This window comes from Pogonomyrmex barbatus, unplaced genomic scaffold (genome assembly GCF_055798465.1).
Source record: "Pogonomyrmex barbatus isolate J1 unplaced genomic scaffold, ASM5579846v1 scaffold3, whole genome shotgun sequence".
Lineage (NCBI taxonomy): Eukaryota > Metazoa > Arthropoda > Insecta > Hymenoptera > Formicidae > Pogonomyrmex > Pogonomyrmex barbatus.
Window position 1 is genome coordinate 7585579 of NW_028297127.1, and position 22963 is coordinate 7608541.

A 22963-nucleotide genomic window follows, 5' to 3' on the forward strand; every position below is an offset into this window, starting at 1 on the left:
AACGATCATGAGACAACTCTGAAAAAATGCGAAACGAATTTCGGTAGCTCACGCGACAGTGTGTTTACACTGAATAGCTTACACACTTTACTTTCAGAAGCGTGTCATGTATTTGCGGTGATAATGAAGGCAAACAATGAAAGAGTTTCCTTTTATCAGAATTCTTTAAAAATTATTGTCATAAAAACTGAATAAAATGCGTAATTAAATAGACGCCAATAAAGAAAAAAATGTAAACGCAAGTAAATTGAAAAATCTTAAAATGACTGGCAGATAATAATAAATCAGGACCAATGAATTAAATAAAAATTTAAAAAAATAACAATACAAAGTCTATTTTCTCTTAATCAATTTCGATTAATCAACTTAATAAACAAAAATTGAGCATGTATAAACGTAGATTTTTTTTTTTCTTATCTCAACATCTCTATCTACATCAAATTGCTTTTAACGGACATTTAGGATCGACTCACCGAGCATCTTGATACCTTGGACTGGACTCAGAGGATAGAAGTCCCCGTGAAGTGGACAGTGGAAGCCCACTCTGCGCTCCCTCCGCCTGGCTCGTCTCGTCAGCATGCAAAGTAGTACGCCGAGCGCGAGCATAAGAGCGCCCACAACTATGCAGATCGGCCCTAGAATACGGGAATTCCCGGTAAAGGCGATTCGTGCGGCGTACGAGTTTTTGTCCTCGTCCTCGCCCGGGCCGCGATAAGAAGCAGCTGCAACAGGGAAACGGGCGGATCGAAAATTAATCCCGGAAGTTTGAGTAAACAATTGTTAAGTTGACCATGATCCTTTTAATATTTCCGCGATTTTACTTACTTTTTCACTTCTTCAATTGGAGTCAGATTTTAGCAGAAATAAAATAGGTTCTTATATAAAAATACTCTTAATTCTATTAATTAATTAGCTAGCATGCATACAATTAATTAGCATGCGTATATAAGTAAATACATGTAAATCTATATTAAAGTATCTAAATCTAGTTCGTTTCCCTAGTGTATAATGTTAAATAAACTGTTGAGAGATGAAAGTAATTATATACTAGGATCCAAGTTGCTCAAATGCGATGATTTCGCTCTGTGCTCGACTTTCGAGGAAGTGCTAAACTCGGTCTTGAACTAAGACTTTATGTTTCCCTTTGCGTGTTTCTTGTACAATACCGTGAAGCTCCGCTTCGCACTTCGCGAAGCTCCACAATCGCGTTGATTCGAGAAGGTTCGAACTGGTCTGAACTACCGGCATATGACGCGAACAAGGAAGTTCTTCCAGCGAGAAGTTTTATATACCCGAAGGGAGAAAATTCTGCGTTTGCTATAACGCCCGCCTTAGCCTTGCCGGTCGCAAAGCGAGAGAATGTCATGATATTTGGAGAGAAAATGTGCATCTGTAAAGTGGCGGAAATCATGGACATAAATACGTTCGCCGCAGAGAGCTCGGCTTCGAGCATATTTTAATCGATAACGCTGGTGAAACGCTCCATAGACGATCAGCATGCGCAGATACGACCAACTTCTCTTCGCATTTGTCTTATTTCGCAAAGATAAGCAAACTAAATGAATGAAGTTATAATTCCGGCTCTCAGATCATTTATAATACAACATGGTGTAATTGCTATAGTACATTAAAGTTTATTTGCTTCTGTTCTATCGATATATTATCATTTTTTTTAGTATCATTATAGTAACAAATTTTTTTTAAAAATTTTATATTTTTATAAATAAGGTTTACGATAACACAAGGCTGCACATTTTAAAAACATAAATAAAAGCGATATATAAATATGTATAAGTTTGTGAATTTCGAATAAATTATAAACTTGCGAATATTAAAAAATGCAGATAAACTGATGCACACTTACGAAATTTCTCACAGTGCCTTATATTCAAAATAATGCGTATCTATTCAGTCACGTTGTAAAAAAAAAAAAAAATCTCGTTCCACTTGACTCTATCACAGTAGACTTAACTCGATGCGATAAACGTAACAAAGACATTAGCGCGAATAAAACGGTAAAGAGAGAGAAATGTTCGAGAGCGTTCGAGAGGAAAAGAGAGAAGCATGGAAACAACGAAAGGAAAATGGGCTATTCGACCGGTCTTGGCGCGGCGACGGCAGGGAAAAAGGAAGACGAGAAGGGAAGACAGACCGGTTTTGATAAATCGGTTGGTAACAACTCTCGGCACCCTGTATGCGAAGAGAAGTGACGGCGAGAGATGTGAGGGGCCAGCTGTTGCTTGGCGAACACAGTCCGGGGCCTTCTTTCATTTCTTTTTTTCGTTTTCTTGCTCTTCTTCTTCCTCGCGAAAGCTGTATCTACGGCGCTATCTCCGGGGTCACCGCCCCCTGATGAACAAACTATAGCGCCTCGTAAATTAATTCAACGAAAAAAAGCTTACCTAAACGGGGAAGTCTCGAAAGTTTGCCACGTTATTATTGATTAAAGTTTATTTTTCAATCTCTCCATTATATTTAGAATCGATCGACTTGATCATTCTTAAATTATTTATGATTTTTGTGAATATTCTGGAATATTTTTTAAAAATTGATAAGTAACATCATAATTATTACTAAAATATGTATTTGCGATAGATTTTCGAGATTTCCTTACCAGGGAAACTATATTGCTATTCAGCACAATAAAATCAACAGAGCAACTTAGTTTCAAATAATTCATTAGAAATTTGCAACTTCAATGCGGTGTATGCTGAATTCAGATATTTGCGCAAAACTTGCACGATTCTACTACTGCGTCAGCTTACTGAATATGGCTTCCTTCCTTGTGTAATTAATCCGCTTATAGAATGTCAGTGGAGGCTTCAGTCCAATTAGTATGTAAAGAATATTAACTTGAGAGATATCTTCGTTACATCGACTATCGACAACGTGCTGCCAATCATGCAAATCGTCATCTCCATTTCAATTTTATATTTATTCATCCGCCATTATCATAAATAAATAAACAATATTGAGAATTCTGGGACATTTTTTACTTTCAATTGCGAAATTATTTAGAAAATATTTTGATGATGAAAAAAAGATTAAAATTTCTTCATATAATTATACAGATATGATTTATATTATAATAAAATTTCTACATATAAATAAAGTTAAAGAATAGAGAAAGTTTCTGATCAAATTTTTTTCTATTTCGCGAATCGATAGAAAAGGCAATAATATTTCTTGTATATATGCATACTGTCAAAATGAATAAAAACACGATGTTAAATGAGATAGAATTTAGGAGACATACTTTCTTAAGTAATAATGATATCGCGTATCGAAATAAACACTAAGTCTCCTTTCTAAGCAACCCACATATGATTATGGAGCCTATGCTTTCTCCGAACTGGAAAGCATGAGATTATTTCCATTCTCTAAATCACGCCCCATACTCCATATTTACGTAGATATGAATGCTCGGATAAATATAAGATAAATGAGAAGCAAAAGTCCAAAAATAATGGATTGCCTGTGCAACGCCGGCTGACATTGCGAAAAATTATGTATTATCAAAGTCATAAATTAGAATATTTACGAAACGAGATATCTTTTCGTCCGTGATGCTCACAGGCGAAGCTACTTCAATTCTCGACGCCGCTGCGAATTTTGCAGGTCAATCACAAGATGCAAATGCGAATGCAAAATAACGCATTACGAGATAACGGTGCGAAAAAAAAAAGAAAAAAATTAAGGGGTCGGTGAATATTCAAGGGACCCGTTCGCCTGATTTAATTATTGTCCACGCTATGTGCTTTTGATGTCGCAATTGATACGAGCTGAAATTGTAACGGCAAAATTATGCGACGCAGTTAAAATTTCTGCAGCGGAAACTCTTGCAAAAATATTTGAGAGAAAAATAGGATTTATCTTGTCTACCACTTGTAATGTTTCCTGACGAATTCGTGATATTTATGCTGCATTTTTATTGTCCATATCGCTTATATCTATTTAGTATCAAATTTTATTCGTCTAATAAAAAGAGTATCTCTTGGCGAGTAAAAGGCGCGAGATAAAAATTGCATTTGCGCGTTAATCGTATTTCGAGAATATGCGATCTGTAATTTTGAAAAAAAACTGTGTAACAAAATCTACAAAGCCATGTACTATGTTCTGTAAAGAAGCGTGATATCAGTGACGTTGCTTTGATACAGAATATATCTTCAAAAAAAAAAAAAACAATATTCGTGACATTCTAAAGACGCTCTTTGTAACTTTTGCGACAAATTCAATTTTTTTACCTCGCACTTTTTACGTTTATATATTTATAACAACGCACTTGTGTGGCTAAAGAAGATAGATAATTATTTAATTATAAATGAACAGAATGACATGTATACGAACCAGTGAGGACGGCGCCGACGAGCATGAAGAGAGTGCCGAATGCCGGAAGGGCGATCTGACAGTTTGCCGCTATTACTACGCCGGCCACCATCAGGCCACCTTCGATCTTTTCCACCCTCAACCGCGATATGGGGGTTGGGCATTTCAATTTCGCGCCCAGGCCACCACCTAGCATTCCCTCTTCGACTGCCATGCTGCCGATTCTGTAACAACAAGCGAGACTAATTACAGTAACTGTAATAAAGGCTCCCTGGCGAAAATTGCACGGATGAGTGATCACCCATTAAACGGGGTGGAACACCTCATCTGAAATTTTAAGTGTAAACATATTCTTGTACCAACTTATAATCAAAGAGCTAATAATACAATAATGAATTATTAAAATAATTTTATTATGAGTATGAATTTATAATGTAGATTAAATCTATTCCGTAAAATTTATAAATCCAGATAAGGACAGAAGATAGGTATAAAAGATAGAGATAAAATTTTAGCTGAGATTTAAATATATTTATCACATTTAAAGCAAATATTCCTAAATCACTGAGCCTCTCAAATAAATATCCATTATTGTTAAATTAAAAAATTGTATTTTTTTCTAAAAAAAAGGGTTACGTTTAATTTTTTTCTAGTATTATATCCAATAAAGATCTACAATTTAAAAAAATAAAAAAATCGGGCTCAGCCGGGATTTGAACCCGGGACCTCTCGCACCCAAAGCGAGAATCATACCCCTAGACCACTGAGCCGCTTGCTCACTCTTCGATCCTAAGCTCTTATATACACTATTACTAATCTCCTTTAATATAATAACTAAAATATGATGTAATAAATTTATTAAAATTTATAAGCAAACATTTCAATTCGAATATGTATTCTCACGTACTCACATACACTTTCTCTATTTTTTATTCAAATTAATAATTTTATATCATTTCAATATATAGAATAAAATAATTATCCAAAATTTTTTCCATAAAAATTATATATAAAATATTCAAAGTAAATTCAGTTTTAGATATTAAGAAGAATAAATTTCATTACGATAGATGTGCTCTCTGAACATCTCGTGTATCATTTTTTCCCCGACGATCAAACTTAGACATTTTATTCACGCTTTGAAACTTCATAAGAAAGAATAACTTCTTCATAGATACGTCCAACCTTTTCAACTGTGTTGAACGATTAGAGCGTAAAATTACGTGAGGGTTCGTTCGCAGCAAATTATAGTATTTACATGACAGAGTAATTGAATCAATCAGACACCATCGTAACTATTATGTAACTATTAATTCGACATGCAAACCGAGACTCGATAGCATCCACAGGGACGGGATAATTAACGCGAATATCCTTTGCGGATCGCCGATCTGACAAATAGCGCAAATAGTTCCGCTCAAGTGCAGTAATGATCATTTTGCTAGGCCGCATCACGGTCGCGGTATTAATAATCTTAATTTATTGACCTGACCTTTCCGCATACAACATTCGTGTAATAAATTAAATTTGAAAAATGATAAATATATAGAAACAATGAGAAATAATTTTGCTCTTCGTTTCAACGGAGCTGGAAAAATTGTAGGAAAAATGTGATTAACGGAGTCTGCGAGAGATTAATTAAAGGCATATGGCATAGACAACAAAGGATGAATTTTAAATATTGCGGATGTGACATTTACGTAGCCAACGTTATTTTCATTATATATAACAGTGACGAGCGATATTTGTTGGATACATACGTGAAAGCATGTTCTATCCTATGGTCCTATATCCTTACATTTTCCACGAATAATCTTCAATGATAAATAACGCAGAATAATATATATATCGGTGATAGCACGTTACTCTAATCAAGATAATCTGCAGCAATAATAGAGATTGAGCTATGCCAGGGAATAAAATTTATAATATATAACAAATTTTTATTAGCGATACGAACGAAAAAATAACAATGATGCAATATATCTGACGTATAACGTGTGACATAATTTTCCATTCACATAGGTATGTTTCTTTACACATGTCACTTTCTATTTACACGCGTTTACGTATATTCTCTTATACACACACACACACACACACACACACACACACACACACACCACACACACACACACACACACACACACACACACACACGCACGCACGCACGCACGCACGCACGCACGCACGCACGCACGCACACACGCACACACGCACGCACGCACGCACACACACACACACACACACACACACACACACACACACACACACACGCACGCACGCACGCACGCACGCACACACACACACACACACACACACACACACATACACACACGTCCAAGAATTCTCTCGATAGATAATATTCATTTCTTCCTCTTTCTTCGAGAGGAGCAATTTTGTTCTTAGATAAAATTTAATTTTTTTTCAAGTCATTTAAAAATTCATCAGATAGAGATATGATGAAATTATAATGGGCCATTAAAATAATTATGTAAAATGCTCAATTCGGCTGTTAGAATATAAAAATATTTTGCAATATTATTCTTAGATTCTTATATAATTATTTTAATAATCAAACAAAATTACTTTCATATTTGTGTCTGTAATTTTTAAATATTTCAGCAAAATTATACTTTCCTTATTCGATTAAAATTATATATTTTTATATATATTATATTATATAATTTTTATAATTTTCAAACAAATATCTTAATTTATCTTTATGTACTGTACAAAAACACTTCTCGACATAACTTTTTTCTTAATCTCTACAAGTTTATAAATCGCAGTTATTTCAGTTAACATTTAACTCAACTTATTTTCAATTCAAATTATAAGCAACATTAAGTAACTTGCTTATCATTCGATGAACTTACAGTATGATTTTCTTAAAAAAACAGCCATGCGCGAGAAAATAATCCCATAGTCTTCACTTGTTGACGTCAATTCTACGATAAATTGTATAACGTCAAATAAATCGTATCGATTCACGCAGTGTAAGCTCCGACCGCCAAAAAATCACTGGCCTTTCTGGCGATTCTGCCAGACCTTTTTTCTCACGGTAACCCCAGTACGATAAGAAATTGCTGAGATGACAAGTTTATCATTACTTTAAATATCGTTATACATAAAAATTTACAAACAGTGCCAATTCTATGTAAATCAGACGATAAAAATAAACTGTTTACATCGCATTGTATTTCTAATCTTTATCATAAGTCATACGATGCAACGGCGTAAAAAGAAGTGATACCTATTTATTACCTATTTATAACGCACGTTTTGTGCGTTATTTGTCGCCATAGCAAAAGGTCGAACAAATTTTATTTGTGACATATGACATTCTCGACAGAACAATCAAAATTACAATTTAAAAAATGACTTGTTATTAATATGCATATTTTATGAGCACAAATTAAGGTAAAAAATATTCATTAAAATTTTTATTAACAACGCGAAACAATTTTCTTTGGAAAAGCATAATGTCCCGATTGGTGTGGTTTGATTATAATGTATTGACTTTCCGAGCAACATCGCAGTTTACTTTGATAACACTCATACTTTAGATGATCAAAGTTTACGAGGACTACGCGATACATACAAAATTCAAGTTTCATCTTATGATAGTCAATGCTCTTTGCGTCTCTCCCGATCATGATCGAGTATATACATCGCATAATACCGCATTTTATCATAATCGTCAAAGAAAAAAAAACATCGCAATTTTGTAAACTTGAAATTATACATAACATATTTCTCGCGATCACGATACTTATGATAATTTTTATACAAATTCTTCTCGTTCATATTTATTAAGTTTTTCATATAAATTTTGAAAAATTTAATAAAAAAATTCTGCAGAAAATTAAGTAGTAATAATTATATTTATTTATACCATAAAAATAATAAATATCTAAAGATAATTTTTTATACATTTCTTATAAGTCACATTAACAGATTGCATATTTCATTTTCTAAATCCATATTTCAGTTAAAATAAAATATTAGGAAATATATTTTAGAGATATAATTTTGAGAGGATTATAATTTCTTATTTTCTATTTCTTTTTTCCAGTTAAGAAAATTTGATGTATCACGATGATGTAATCACGAGTCATCGGGACAAAAATGATTGATTAGGCGACTCTGAGCGCCCAAGTCTTTTATATTATTTTAAAAGTTCGATCTGTCTTGCACGCAACACACGTACGCGATCACTGTAATGGTTTACCGGATGGTACAGAGGACGTATAGCGATCAACATGACCCTATTCCAAAGATGTCTCGGCGAGATAACCCATGGTAGCCGAACGAGACGAGTCTCGAGACTTACTCTGCTCCATTTATCCGGATGTTTCAGGTCATCGAGATCGGAGGGGAAGAACAACGGAGGAACAATTGAAGCAACAAGAACGAGTGCCACTTATTCCCGCTCGACTGATTATAAATAGGTGGCCACCATGGTGGCTTCATGTCTCGTGCAAAATTGAAAAATCGATGTTTCGAGGGTCGTAAATTAAACGTCCAATTTGCGAAAGTGGCCACGTTACAACTGTTACTATTAATAGCGACAGACGGTCCTAATTCTATTACAATTATTAGCAATAATAGTTTTAATAATAGAATAATATCAAAATAACTACTGACGTGAGCACGTTTTGTTTGAACAGTGTGTTTGTTAAAAAAAAAACTGTTAATTTGTAAAAAGTTACGACTTTTAAAAATATATTTCAAAACTTTTGCATTGGCGTAAAAGTTTAAAAGTTAAAAAAAGTAGATAGACGAAAATATAAAATATATATTTCGCCAATTAAAATTGTGCACTTACTCGTTCTTTTTTCTTCTTTTCTACGAGACCGCCTTACGAACGCCGTGCAAGCGCTGCGATATAATCTCAATTGTTAATTACGGTCGGATTGTTATAACGTGACAGTAATCAATTTGAGTGAGCATCAGATACCAGGAAGATAACATTACGTAAAATATATCGTACAGTACAAAGACACATGTATATTTTAATAATGATAAATCACAGAATCACTTACGTTTTCGCGTGAGCAAAGCTCGTTGTTACTTACGGAAGATACGCGCGCGCGCACACTTGCCTTAACTTATCACCGACACGAACGTGTTTTTTACGGCAATTGCCATGAATTTCATTTGTGTACTCCACCGCGATGCGGTCATTTCCTGAATTCTTCACGCGAAACTCGAAAAAAAAGCTAAATATTCATCTCGATTAATTTTTACTTACTGATGTATTTTATAGTATTTTATCGGGAGAATCTGACGTAACAATGTCGATGCAACAATATTATATTAATTAACATGCAATAATTTGCGGAATGAACAGTTAAATTCGCGGAATTGCTCTACAAGTTGGAGATTAAGCTCATATATAAAATTCAAGAGTTATGCTAATTAACTCCAGATTATATAACTTGTTTCAGTATTTACTAAGCTTTTTATTAATTGTGACTAAACTTGGAGCAGCAAATAGGATAGAATCTTTTTCAATAAACTATGACAAATGCTTTATTAATATTAGATTTAATTAGATTTAAAAATTATCTATTACTTAATGTAATTATTCATAAATAATAATTTAGATATTAAAAAAATACGCATTTAAATATATTAATAACGATGTAAAAATGTAGACCCGTGTAAAACGGATCGGACGTTAAGAAAGGTGTATTAAAGGTAAAGACAAAGTTGACGAGAGGCTGATTAAAAGAATCATAAGTGAAAAGACACTCGAGAGTGTCTTGGTACGATAGTCCTGGAATGCTCCTCGAGAAATCTGAATCGATTTTTTTTTGCCCTCATGAGAAACAGTAGATGTCCGAGAAACCGGAGACACCAGTTACTCGCGGGGCGAATCACGCCGCGTGTCAAGTTCGAGGCCGCGATTGATCTCTCCCCGAGCGGCGAGTTAATCGAGTCTCTGCCTGCTGAGAGTCCGGTTCGCGCCGCGTCGACCCGCGTCGCTAATGGCATAAGCGAAGGCCTCCTCCACCTGTGACGTGATTGCGCAATGAGCGGCTGTTAATGGATAAAGCAGCGACGAGAGACCGCGAAAACGGCGGAATAATTCGCCAGCGGGAGCAATATGTGACTCATCTCGTCTGGCCGGAATCCTGGCCAGGAAGTCCATTCGTCTTCGACGCATCAAACATATGATCTTATCACGATGGAAGACATATTAGGCACGCAAAGTTCATTATCGCGCCAAGGAGAGAGATGTGCGAGCTGATAAAAAAATGAGCGAAGAGGCAAACGGATTACGCGAGGGAGTTACGCTCGTACAACTCTCACGAAGGCTGAGCTCTCCGTTTAATTAATTATTTTCCATTGCACCGTGGGTACTGTCAATCCAGTGGCATAATAATATTCAAAGTAACTGGTCCGCACACATACAGTTAATCCGCGATAATAGAATTATTACGACAGTCAATGGCGAGAAATCTAACGGAATTGATCCACGCATGTGCTATTCAGCGGCAACGGGACATACTATTGTGACTATTAGTCGAGCCTTACAATAGTAAAGTAATAAGGATAATAAAAATGCTACGAATTGTGCTAAGTTGTACGGACGCTATAACTGTAAGATGATGTAAACCGTACCGCTGTGTAACAGGATTTAAAGATAACATGGCAACGATATTATGCGCTCTCAGCAGCATTATTACTGGATCCATCCAAGATAAAACAACAGAAATACAAAGAGAAATTGCATTAACGGAAAGTTTACGTCGCTAAAAATTATCGTTTTTTATGAACCGTTTCCATCTTATTAACGTGTACTTCCCCAACCGCGTTGTTGTTTGCAAAGATACTGCAAAATACCTAGAAAGAAATTCACAGTTGCCGGTATACCAGATTTTCTCAATGAGCAAGATTCTAAACGACTACGATAAAAAAAATTCACTGTGGACTGTGGAAACTCCTATGAAACGACTCTGCAAAAGGAAATTTCTTCCGTCTGCACCACCGTGCTTTCCCCTACATAAAAAACTAATTAAGTAGCATGCAATTCCACCGTGCTCAAAAATTGCACAAGAATTTGTCGAATAATAAAGAAAAAAAAAAAAAAAGATTATTTGTTTCTTCTTGTTATTTTCAACATTATTCCGAAATTTGTCAAAAATAATTGGAAACGACGTGTATTTATTTTATTGTACATAGATAAATGTAATAAATAGGGGGGGGGCTTCCTTTCATTTCTTCTCTACATAATTCTCTCCGATATAATTCTTTCTTATCACACTTTTTATATCCTAAATTGGAGCTTTATATAATTCCGTTCTCTTCTTCTGTCACTTCGTTTCGTTTGATTCACCGACCCTCTTAATCGAGCACGTACATTATACTCTGCGTTCCAAACTATAATCATGACCGAAAGTCGCTCCTTTTAATAACGTCAATATCTCTGCCAAAGAATAACGTCTTGATTAAAGCTGTGGTTCTAGGCGCGAAAGGAACGAGCTGAAGAAAGAGTTCAAAGAGAGCGGGGCTGGAAGGTGCTCGGCTGGGAAAGTCGAATGTGGGACAAGAAGGAGCAATTAATGATGGCTGCCTCATCAAGAAACGCATTAGCAGTCTTCGAAGATTTTCCGTTGTGACGCGCAAGTTAACCGCTAATTCCAAAGCGGTCATCAGCGAGAGTATTTTTCCCACAATTTTTCTCGCCTCGGGAAAACTCATTAGATAACTTCATAAGCCTTAACAACCGAGAGACGTCAAATGCAATAACGTGCAAACTAATCGAACTTTCGCAGTAACGTTTTGTACACGCATTTCCTCTTTCCTAGATTGTAATTTTTCTCACGGAGCGAGAGAAAATTGATTTTCAGCTTAGCGCCACTTTAATTCCATAGAGATAGCTCTCTATATTAACTTTGTATTTTCTTTCTCGCATTTGTAAAGCGCTTATAAAGACTTATCCCGCATCTATAGCGGCAACGCTTAACAACATACTCCTCTGAAGTCCATCTTTCCTCAACGAAAGTGTCGAGAATTGCCAATTACCGCGACTCACACGTGACTCACTCAATTTCTGATATTATATTACATCTTATAACGAAGCCATAAATTAACATCTTCCTACGCTTTTTATATAAAGTTTACATTTATTTATCCTTAAAATTTATTATTTTTTTGAGGCATATTATATTCAAGAGTTGTATTTCATTTCGGTACGTCACCGATAATTTACGATCGCCTTCAGATTCCCAGTCGAGTGATTAACGGTCCTAATTATACAGAAACGCGTCGACGCAGTATGGAGAAATATTCGACTTCGTAAAAGAAAAATTGATTTCGTTATTAATCAAAGGTGATTGGCTCTGTCGAAGGTGTGAGATTCTCTCTCTACGCTATCACTCGTACATCGAGACACCTCCGGTCGTCTATTCGATCGTTCCTGCCATAAGCGCGCTTAGTCGCGAGTGCGAGGCGCACGTCGACTTGGTGCGACGACCAAGACGAACCTAAGTAAAACGACCTTGCGTAAACAGCAACGAACAGCGGCACGGGTTCGACGACCGCTCGGTATAGAGCTCGCGAGAGATGCAACCGGCCAGTGTGCCTGCCTTTCTACAGCCTTGACTGCAACCTCCAGCGGCTCCGTCGCCGCTACCAGGCCTCGTCACGTGCATCCTGTGACGTGTCACTGTCCCTCTCCGCCGCGAACGAGCGCGAACAATGCGCGATGCACGCACGAGTCGGTAAACCAAGGCAAATTAATGCAACAATTTGCTTTTCGCAGAACGAAAACATACGCCTATTGTACGGCCGTGCGCGGCTCATTGCTGCTTTCCTGAGCACACACGGCCACGCTGTTGACCGCAGTTTGACCCTTTAATTCCACGGGAGCGATATGTACATCCTACCTACAATAGGGAAACTTCGGCGGCAACGGCAACGCTGAATACCGAATACGCAACAATACCGAACGTTTTTTTGCGCTAATTCAAAACGCATGTACTGTATCGATCCTTTTGTTATATCTCCTCCCATATATCTCCTATTATCGAGCTCGCATTCGCGGTAAATCTGTAAAAGGGAGTTACTTTTATCGATTGGCGGGCTTTCATTATCACGTTTGAATAATGCAATTTATGATAATGATTTAATCTCATTAAGAGATTTAACATTTACGTTACGTATTAATTAACCAATTAAATTTTTCTTTTAATTAGTAGAGAAATAATTAGACGTAATTAAATAACACACTACACGGAAGAGTATCGAATGTATGTATATCAAAAATCCACGTGACCGTAATCGGAAATTGCGCTATGCGAGCCGCGCCAACTCGAACGAATCTCGTCGACTTTGTAATTTAAGAAAGTTACAACTTTCGCGAGATAGATATTACTTGATAATGGAAGAATTGCGTTTTGGAATGACGTAACCTTCCTGACACTTTTCTAAACAAACTTTAAATTACTTCCCTATGAATATGAATACATACAATTCGTATCAATCATCTCTACCAATCACTGCGAATCGAATATCTCAGAATTTTTTGCCACGGTTTTCATCACATCCTTTTACGATATCGATGTTACACCGGAAATAAAAACTTTGAATAACACAGCTTCGTATTTTTGGGGCGGCATTCATATTCAGCTCCTCAAGACCATCTTTCAAATGTTTCAACCTTTAAAAATGTAAAATATAAACCAGTTTAATTTTAAATTAAAATATAAACCTGCAACACAATCTTAAATATTAAGAATAACGAATTAGAAATATCTTGGACTTCGTAAGTAAAATATTTTCTGCTTATTGAATTTCAACATTCCTATTTCTTTAAGCGTCGGCAAGATTCGAAAGACATTGTAGAATCGAGTCTACGTGACATCAACGATCTCTTTATCTTCGCCAAGCGGCATGAAAACATGGCCCTAACGGGAGTATTTAGTCGCGAAGCGAAGTGCCTGTCCACACGCGAGCGCATGACGTGGACGGATGTCGGACTGAATTGGCGCAATGACCATAACCGGGGTCCAACGCAACGAATGTGCGACCTTTTTTTCCCCGGTAGTATTAATAAGATTACGAGTTTCCGTGAAATTTACAGATGTTTATTATAAATTTAATAGAAGAAAAAAAAAACGATCGTTTTCGTCGTATATTTTGCTTCCCGAAATAAAAATAAATCAGGAGAACAACTGGCTAGACCAGTTACCGACCAATTACATTTTGACTTCATTTTTAATTCGGAGGTTATTATAACACAACTAGAGAGAAAATAAATAAATAAATAAATAAATAAATGTATATATGCTTGCAAAAAATATACAATCAAATTTCAATCTAATACTTGTCTGCATTAGATATTTTACAAATATCTAATATTCAACTTTTGTAATTTTAACTTTTGTAATTATTTGTAATTTTAACTTTTGTAATTATACGTCTCCAAAATTTAGTTTTGGATACTGCATAATGCGTCCATCAATTACGTAAGATAAATGAAAAAAAAAAAAAAAGATTCAGATATTGAACGACTTTAATGTTATCTGGATAACTTCAATATCATGTTTCAAACGCAGAATACGTTTGTAGTATCTCGAGTTTGGATCCCGTTGTACGAAGTATGCCAGATATAATAAGGTCACAGCAATCTACCCCACGTTGCGCGACCTTGCCTCCTTGTTTCCACTACCGCGGTATTGTCGGATTTTTCTAGTTCACCGATCAGCCTCGATTCGATGGCGTTATTGCGAATCTATGGCGTAGATAATCTGATTTCGCAAATTTCTAATCGCAATCACATCGCTGAAAAATTGTAAGAAAATTCTTGTAATTCTATCAAGAGATATTTGCCTAGCTCTGTGGTGACTGTATTATCGCAATTGATGCATGATATTACGATAAATAAATTAGAACAAAGATTACAAAATTTATTTAAGATATAAAATTTATTTTTAATAAATTTATATTTATCAAGTTCTCCTCTAAATTATTCGAAACACCGAAGTTAACGCTAACACAAGCAAAAACGATAAACACAACAGATATTTCATAATCTCGATAAAAATATTTATTATATTTATATGCACATGGCAGCAAAACGACAATCGATTAGGCATCCCCCGAGGGAATGTGGTTTTCGCGCAATTCTCGCGCGAGTAATAAATCGCTTAAGCTTTAACGGAAATATAACGCACAAAGAGAACCGGAAGATTTATATGGCGGTCCAGTTAATTCTCTCTTTATGAATAAACTTATCGTTTTCCTCGGAGAACGCAGTAAGTTTTACGTAACCGTGAAAAGGCAGTGGCGCGCGGCCGCGTTATATCGACCAACAAAGAACGTTAATATTGTCGACCGGGAATTGCGCGTGTTTCTCATTCGCATTCTTTTCGGAGCGCCCGTTTCTTTTCTTACTCACCGCTCGCACACACACACACACACACACACATACGCCACAAAGGTGAACTTCTTCCTTTTGTCGCGTGAATTCGCACGTGAACACGCATGATCATGTGCGTCGTTCATGCAGAAAGTATCGTGATGCTAGTCACATTCTGCACACGAAGGACGCATACGCGACAAAGCACATTTTTGCGATCATTTTTCTTCGAAAATACTAGTCAATAACACGACAATAAAAATTAAATCCACAGAACATAAAAAAGAATTAAAAAAAAAAAAAAAGAGAGAGAGAGAGAGAGAGAGAGAGAGAGAAACCTTTCGGATCGAAACAAACATAAAAATGCGATTATTTACACAGCGAATTATTTATGCTGATTATTCGCATTGTATAAATTTATAATAAATCGTTTATGATAAATTTTCACAAAGTTGAACAAATTATATTATTCATCGAAATTGATGAAATTTAATACAATTTTCCACGGAAATTTCACATGTTGATTGTTATTTTAAAATACAACTTCCCGGAAAATCGGATGACAGTCAAGTGTGAATTTCTTTCAACAAGTAATCCTCATACTAACTAGAAGCAAACAAACGTTTTCTGTTGAAATAATATAGATAGAAGGATAAAATTCTAAGTTGCGTAAACATCAACAATTATCTAAATCGTATACACTTGTAAAATGTTACCGGTTATAACAATACTATACATGCAACTTTTTTCGTAAAATAAAGATTCTACAAAAATTTTAGCGAACTCTGTCAAACATTCTATTTTTACACTCTTTCTATACCGTCCTGATGATTTTTATTCCTATTTATTTGATACATATTGTGTAAAAAATTGCGGCTCCGAAAATCAAAAGAGTCCACGGTGAAATAAACAACGAAATAAAATGGCGAGATATAAGTGACGAAGACATAAGCTTTGACATTCCACGTCGATGCCGCCGAAATCAAATATCGATTTTGATTCGGAGCCTATTAATATCGAGATTTGGAGATCGGATCGAGTGGAGGCGCGGAGACGATGTCGTGAATGCGAATGTACATACCGAGCGGAATTCTCGCTGGCCAACTGTGACTTGTCGGTGTGGAATGGCGTGCCAAATGTCATGACAGAGCAAGTGGGCGACGGGCGTCGCTGGGCGTGCTTGTCCTGAGTATTATCCTTATCAGCGATGCGGCCGCCGAACAACTCGACTAGTCAGCTGATCGCGCGATGCTTCATCGCTTCGGTCAGCGTGCGCATAACGACAACAGGAATTTTCTCGCTCGATTACCCTCCTCCCGCGCGGCAATCGGTATTTTTTCACTCCGTTGAGAGATTTACCGGATGTTTTTTTTTTTCAGAGGAACTGAAGTCACCAACTTCTGTCCGCTATCGCGGATATGTGTGCAGCTTATCTCGCCGTTTCCCTCGGAAGCGGAATCTGCCTTCGGAGTCGCGATTAATATCGCTTCGCGCTACGATAAACAGGCCGCGCCTTTGACAGCTGGCTGGACCCGTTTAGGATCCTCCTAACCCGATTTCGCAACCTCTTACGAAAAGTAAATACTCGGCTCGGAGAGCGTTCTCGCTTGACTCGGAGAGCGGAATTGGGTATCCGGTTCGCACCGCTCGGTGTGGATGGAAGAGGCCTCTTAGTAACGCGCACGTATACGAGAGGCGGAGGCCTGGTCCGATCGGTGTGTCGTGGTGGTAACGGTATATCGCGAGGAGGCGTCCGTAGAGGAGATTTACCGGAGTGAGCAGGCGAAGTGCAACGACCGGTTGATCGCGTCCGCCGTTGTCGAGACTTGTTTTCGCTGTTCCGTGCCGAATACGCGTCTACGAGAACACGCGACAACGATATCTCGTCCTCCGTTTAAACCTCTCGGTGCTCTCGGTCCCACTGCGCCGCCGGCAATGTTATCCGGAGTTTAGGCTCGCGCTTTATTTATTTCTCCTCTTCGCACTGGAGCACGCCGCCTCAATTCCAAAATTAAGCTACTTAATCCCTGTAGCTCCTATCCCAAGCTGCTTAAGCGCGTTATCCTATTCAGCCCAGTGATCGCGTCGCAGCCTGTGAACTCGCTATTTGCACATTAATCCGTACCGCCAATTTGTCTAGTCTCGGGCTGGATATCACAGATTGGCCGTCTTGATTCGTTTCGAAGATTAGATGTCTTAATCTAGCTGCTTATCCCGATATCAATCAAGTTATCCTGCTCCAGTTTGCGGTTTACTAACTTGCTGTCTCGACCGTTTTATCTTCAACTGGATTTTCGTCACTATTAGAATATCGTTAAGAATATACGTTAAGTGTCTTTTACGTAAGACAGACAGGTCTTAATGTTGTACTAAATCCTGTTTCAGATTATAGCCGTTATTTAGACTTCCCGATTCACAAAAGAGATCTCGGATTAGACCTCGTTATCGAGGCACAATTGAAGCACGTTTCCCCGAATTATCTCAGACTTCTCCCAATACGAGACGCGTTTTGTTCGGAATACAATTAGAGATTTCCGCGGGCGTAATGTCTTTTCGCGTCTTCTACGGGATATTCGTCCCCGTTGAGATGTCACGGCACAGTTTCCTCCGTCCACACCGCTCGAACGTCAACGCGTATCCCGGTTTCGCGCGACGCTAAATATCCTCGCTGGATCTCGTTGCTACCCGGACCGCGCTCTATCTCTCCGCGCGGCATCCGCACGCCTGACGAGTTTCGTCTCGATGACGCGACGCGACGAAAGTCGCGGAAGCGTCGAACGCAGGTGCGTCGTGTCGCGTCGGAAACACAGAACGGACAGCGTTGGGTTTTCCACCTGCCGCGCCGCGCGGGTCCTCGCTCGCGGACGCTCTCGGAGTAACGATCGCGCGTGAACGAGAGGAGGAAAAGGGAGAGAAGGAGATCGGGCGAGAGCGGGATCGACCGACCGCGGCCGAAGTGCAGCGAAGAGGGTCTGGATGGCAGCTGTACAGCAGCGGAGGTACTACTGGCTCGCGTCGCGCCTGGCAGCCGACTGACTCCGGCGAAAGAGGATGAAGCCGGAGGGCGACGTGGCTCTGACGCCGCCGCGGGGCTTCGCCTCCTCCGTCCCGCCGCCACCGTCACCGCCATCGCCATCGCCATCGCCATCACCACCGTCACCACCGCCGCCGCCGCCACCGCCACCGCCACCGCCACCGCCATCGCCACCGCCACCGCCACCGTCATCGCCACCCCCCGGATCGCAGCACAGCTATGTCGCAGTACCGCGAACCGTATCGGTTCCGTGCCTTCAACCCTTGCCATACCCCGTTCTCAACCGCGAGAAACACGTGTCGTCGGGATAATGCTACGAGCGGACGGTTCGCGGCGTCGCATCCCCGATATTTCGAGGGATTGTCGATCTTAATCCCGCTCGCGTCCTGAAATAATCTCCGAATATGGCTACATTGACACGCGCGGTATTACGTTTCACAACGTAATTTAATAATGATGGTCCACTGATGGTCCGCGCGACAGGAATATAAAGCGATATGTAAGCGATATGTTTTGAAAGAAAACGCAACGCGAACGGCCGAAAGTTCCATTTAATAATTACTAATAAAACGCGCATTTAATCGTGCAATAATATCGCGTAATCGAATCATTTAATCGAGATCTAATCGGGAGAGCGCCTATAAGTCGGTTTGGGAACGCGGACAATTAATATGCGATCAAAATTTTCTTTCCATCCGCTCGCGACGCGACGCGAGTGTGTTGGGTTTACGGATGCGACAACGACGTCACCGGAATAAGCGAACACCTGTTTGCTCGTATAATAGCGACGCTGTCCGTAGCGAGCCTTCGTACTTGCATAAAACCACTGATATATCGCGTCCGCGGTATTTGAATGAAAATAAGTTGCACCCGTGGGATGCGAAGTTGTATAAAATACGACACCCGTGGTAACTTTTGCGTTCGTGTCAACGCCATTTCGATATTTATTATTCCATCCGAGCGACTCGCTTTTGCGTCCGAGCTCATTGATTAACGATGAATGAGCGTTGGCTCGGCGCGACGCGGTACAAAGAATTAATGTCTAAAGCGTTCTGACGATGTCACCATTCCGTCGACCATTCGATGAAATTTAATTACAAAGCCATACACGGAACGGCGAAACAATATATATCTTCGATTTATGCGTTGCGATTTTTATATCGTTCGCGTGATTTACTTACTTGTTACTTACTGAGAAAATAAAAATACATTAAAGGAAATTCACGTTGACATTTCGTGAAATTTGATCTTAATAATTTTCAAATGCTTTCTTCGAAGGCAATACGACTCTACGTACTGCGGTGAACTCGCGAAAATCGCCTTTAAAAGCTTTTTAAAAGCGTTGCGCAGATTCGAGTAAAAAAATGTAACTCCCTACGACCTCTATGATCCGATATGATTTCTGAACTGAAAGATGTTTTATCCACCGAAGTATCGCCACTCCCGTTTATCTCTTCTGATGGAAGCTCACCGAAAATTTTCGGCTGATAACGGATGACGTGACCACGCAAGATCGTGCGGGTTAAGATAAATCAATGGCAGACGTAAATCTATGACGCAACGCTGTAGAATCCGTCGGGTGTCCGACGTCACGCTATTATTTTCAACCCTCGACGCCGTACCTGCCGAAGCGCCTGACCTATCCCCCAAGATACACCGAGATATTTCCAAACGGATGAATTATAAGGGATCGATAAGAGGCTCTCCGACGGGGATTAAAAAAGGCCCCGAGACGACGGACGCTGAAAAAAAAAAGCGAGGTGAAAAAAATCACGGGTAAATTGAGATGAAGGGTAATCGACTGCTTTACCTCATAACACGCGGGTGCATGAACTGTTGTGCATACTAGGCCGAGCCGCATCATAATTAAAACACTTCTCTTCATTGATCAATTAAGTAATTAATGGATCAATTAAAAACGGCCTGTTAATCTATTTGCAGCGAATCATTAAGCTCGGCGCGATAGAACTCGAAATGTCTGATGTGCGAAGAAATGTCTGCTTAGCGTGCTTTAAATAGACGGATAGTAAACGGAGCGTGAATATGAGATTGCCACGCGGCAAAGTTAACTTCAGGATCCTCTCAAAGATCTGGAATTTATCGAAAATCCTGTTGTACTCGTACGCCTTTTCAGTTTCCCGCTTTCTATACGTTGAATTCATCCGACATGTGAAACCAAGTATTCTGCAAGTACTTCGACTTCATTTCGACCAAATAACGCTTCTGTGCTTTCTTACGCATTTATATTTCTATCGAAGCTTGCTGTGCTTCAGTTCTCACGCTCTTGATAAAAGTAGAAGGTTATCTTTTTCCGTGTCAACGACACGAGTGTAACGCTAATGACTGCTAGTTAGCATCCAATTTATTGGATATGCATATGAATGTGTTTCTCGAGTACCTGAAGTCCCGCAGTAGATTTGCGATAACAAGTACCGAGTTTCGAGTTCGTGTACAACTACTATCCCTCGCCTTAATGTGCGTTCGCCAACTTGCACGGCAGGATGAAGCTATTAATTACGCCAGAACGATCTTGAGGTTGATGATACGAGTAAACCGACCTCCCAAGATACGATGTTACTCATTTCATATAGCAAATTATTATTATATATCGCTCGCGATACATAATAATAATAACTGTCACGTAACGCGTATCTTGACAAGATAGAAAATTATCATATCATACATTTCAATGTACAATGCATTGTGAAAAAATATCATGACAAATTTCTGTTTTTGTCGCTGCAAAAATAAATTCATTGAAAGACTAAAGAGTTTTATGAAATATTTTTATGAAACGCAATTTTTAGAGAGAGGTTTTAGAACTTTTGGAAAAGTACGGCCGATATATATATATCATCGACGAGTATTCTTTTCGTAGTGACAAATCTACGTAGGAATCTCTGAGTCAAGTGAGTTGTTATAGATCGCAACTGTGATGACATTTTTCTTCGCTATCGGAAGGAAACACATTGGAGGAGAACGCATGCGGGAGACGCAACTGAGTTAAGAATTCCCCGTGTGGGTCAACTCAAAATAAACCTAACACTCATCGTTCACATATACTTGGCAGATCCCTCGCCTTTAGCTTGAGGAAAAACATATTTCAACTGAATTGACTCCAGTTAAACTAATTCCTCGTAAAAAGAACTCGTTCTAGTTAGCAATCAAAAATATTATAAATTCTCACAGAAATTTCTTGCGAATTTCCAAAACGAAAATAATATAAACAGTTCAATAAATAAAAGTTCCTTGAATTTGTTTTTATCTTCTGTGACTAATCAATATTGAATATGACCAATTTCTGTTGTTTATAGAAAATGACGAATTATTTAAATACTTATATCTCAACAAGTGCTTCGACATTTATAATTAGCAAGTATTTATTGTAAATTGTTCGAAGAATCCGTAGATTTGAGCCGAGACGGCTAATGGATGAAAGAATGCGCAAAAATTTCTGATGGCGACGAAAACTTCTCTGGCTCGAACGTGGGTGTTTGGATGTTCGATCGAGCTCCACGTCATGACCGAGATGCACAAGGACGAGACTGCAGTTGCAGGCTGCGCGACTATGTATCGCCGAGCGAGCAGCGGCAGGAAGTAGTGCGAGTGCATTATGATAATTATTATCCGCTCGCTGGAGCAGAAGCGTAAGGCATCCGATGTCCTACTTGCGCAATATCAAAAAGTATTATTATTTCATTAGATACATTAGGTTCATTTAAAAAATAATATTTCATTTTCTTTACGCATCTGAGGAAAAGTTGTAAATTAATAATTTCTCTGAAGGAGCTGAGATCAATTTTTTTCTTTTTAAAAATTTAAAACAAATTTCATTTCATTGATATTCAGCTTTTCAAAGATTTAAAGACTTAGAAATAGAATAGTCGATATATATATATATATATATATATATATATATATATATATATATATATATATAAGAAACTATGAATCAAAAATCTAAATGGAAATTTTATATAAATTTTTATATAAATATTTTATTTATATAAAAATTACTTATTATATTTTTATAATTATAATTATAATTATTTATTATATTTTTATATAAATTGCGTGTGTGGAAAACATTAAATTATACATAATAAAAATACTAAAATAAAAAGTTTCGACGTATCGCGTCATGATGTGTTATGATGATAAACTTTTTAGTCGTATTCGAAATAATTTTTCGCGTAAGTCAAAATAGACCAGTCAATGCATCTACGCGT

The 22963-nt window shown here is 38.1% G+C and overlaps 2 protein-coding genes and 1 non-coding gene across 4 annotated transcripts in view; all 3 read right to left on the bottom strand.

Moving 5' to 3' along the window:
• LOC105424766 (uncharacterized) overlaps positions 1 to 22963 on the bottom strand; it is a 68948-nt gene that overhangs the window by 26725 nt on the left and 19260 nt on the right. The window contains exons 1-3 of one of the 2 annotated variants that reach the window (XM_089079876.1): positions 16782 to 18705; positions 4348 to 4550; positions 474 to 722 (exon numbers count right to left, since the gene is read on the bottom strand). In XM_089079876.1, the coding sequence (XP_088936002.1) occupies positions 474 to 722; positions 4348 to 4550; positions 16782 to 16843 (514 nt within the window). In that variant the 5' untranslated portion in view covers positions 16844 to 18705. Of the gene's footprint in view, positions 1 to 473; positions 723 to 4347; positions 4551 to 16781; positions 18706 to 22963 lie in introns of those variants that run through there. The other variant, XM_011635164.3, reaches the window with a different exon arrangement.
• LOC105424764 (uncharacterized) overlaps positions 4414 to 22963 on the bottom strand; it is a 44066-nt gene continuing 25516 nt past the window's right edge. Inside the window, exon 4 of the transcript XR_016139909.1 lies at positions 4414 to 4550. The gene's annotated coding sequence lies outside the window, so the exon portion shown is untranslated. The remainder of the gene's footprint in view (positions 4551 to 22963) is intronic.
• Positions 5025 to 5096, bottom strand: TRNAP-UGG (transfer RNA proline (anticodon UGG)). The gene has a single exon. It is a non-coding gene; the product is annotated as a tRNA-Pro (tRNA).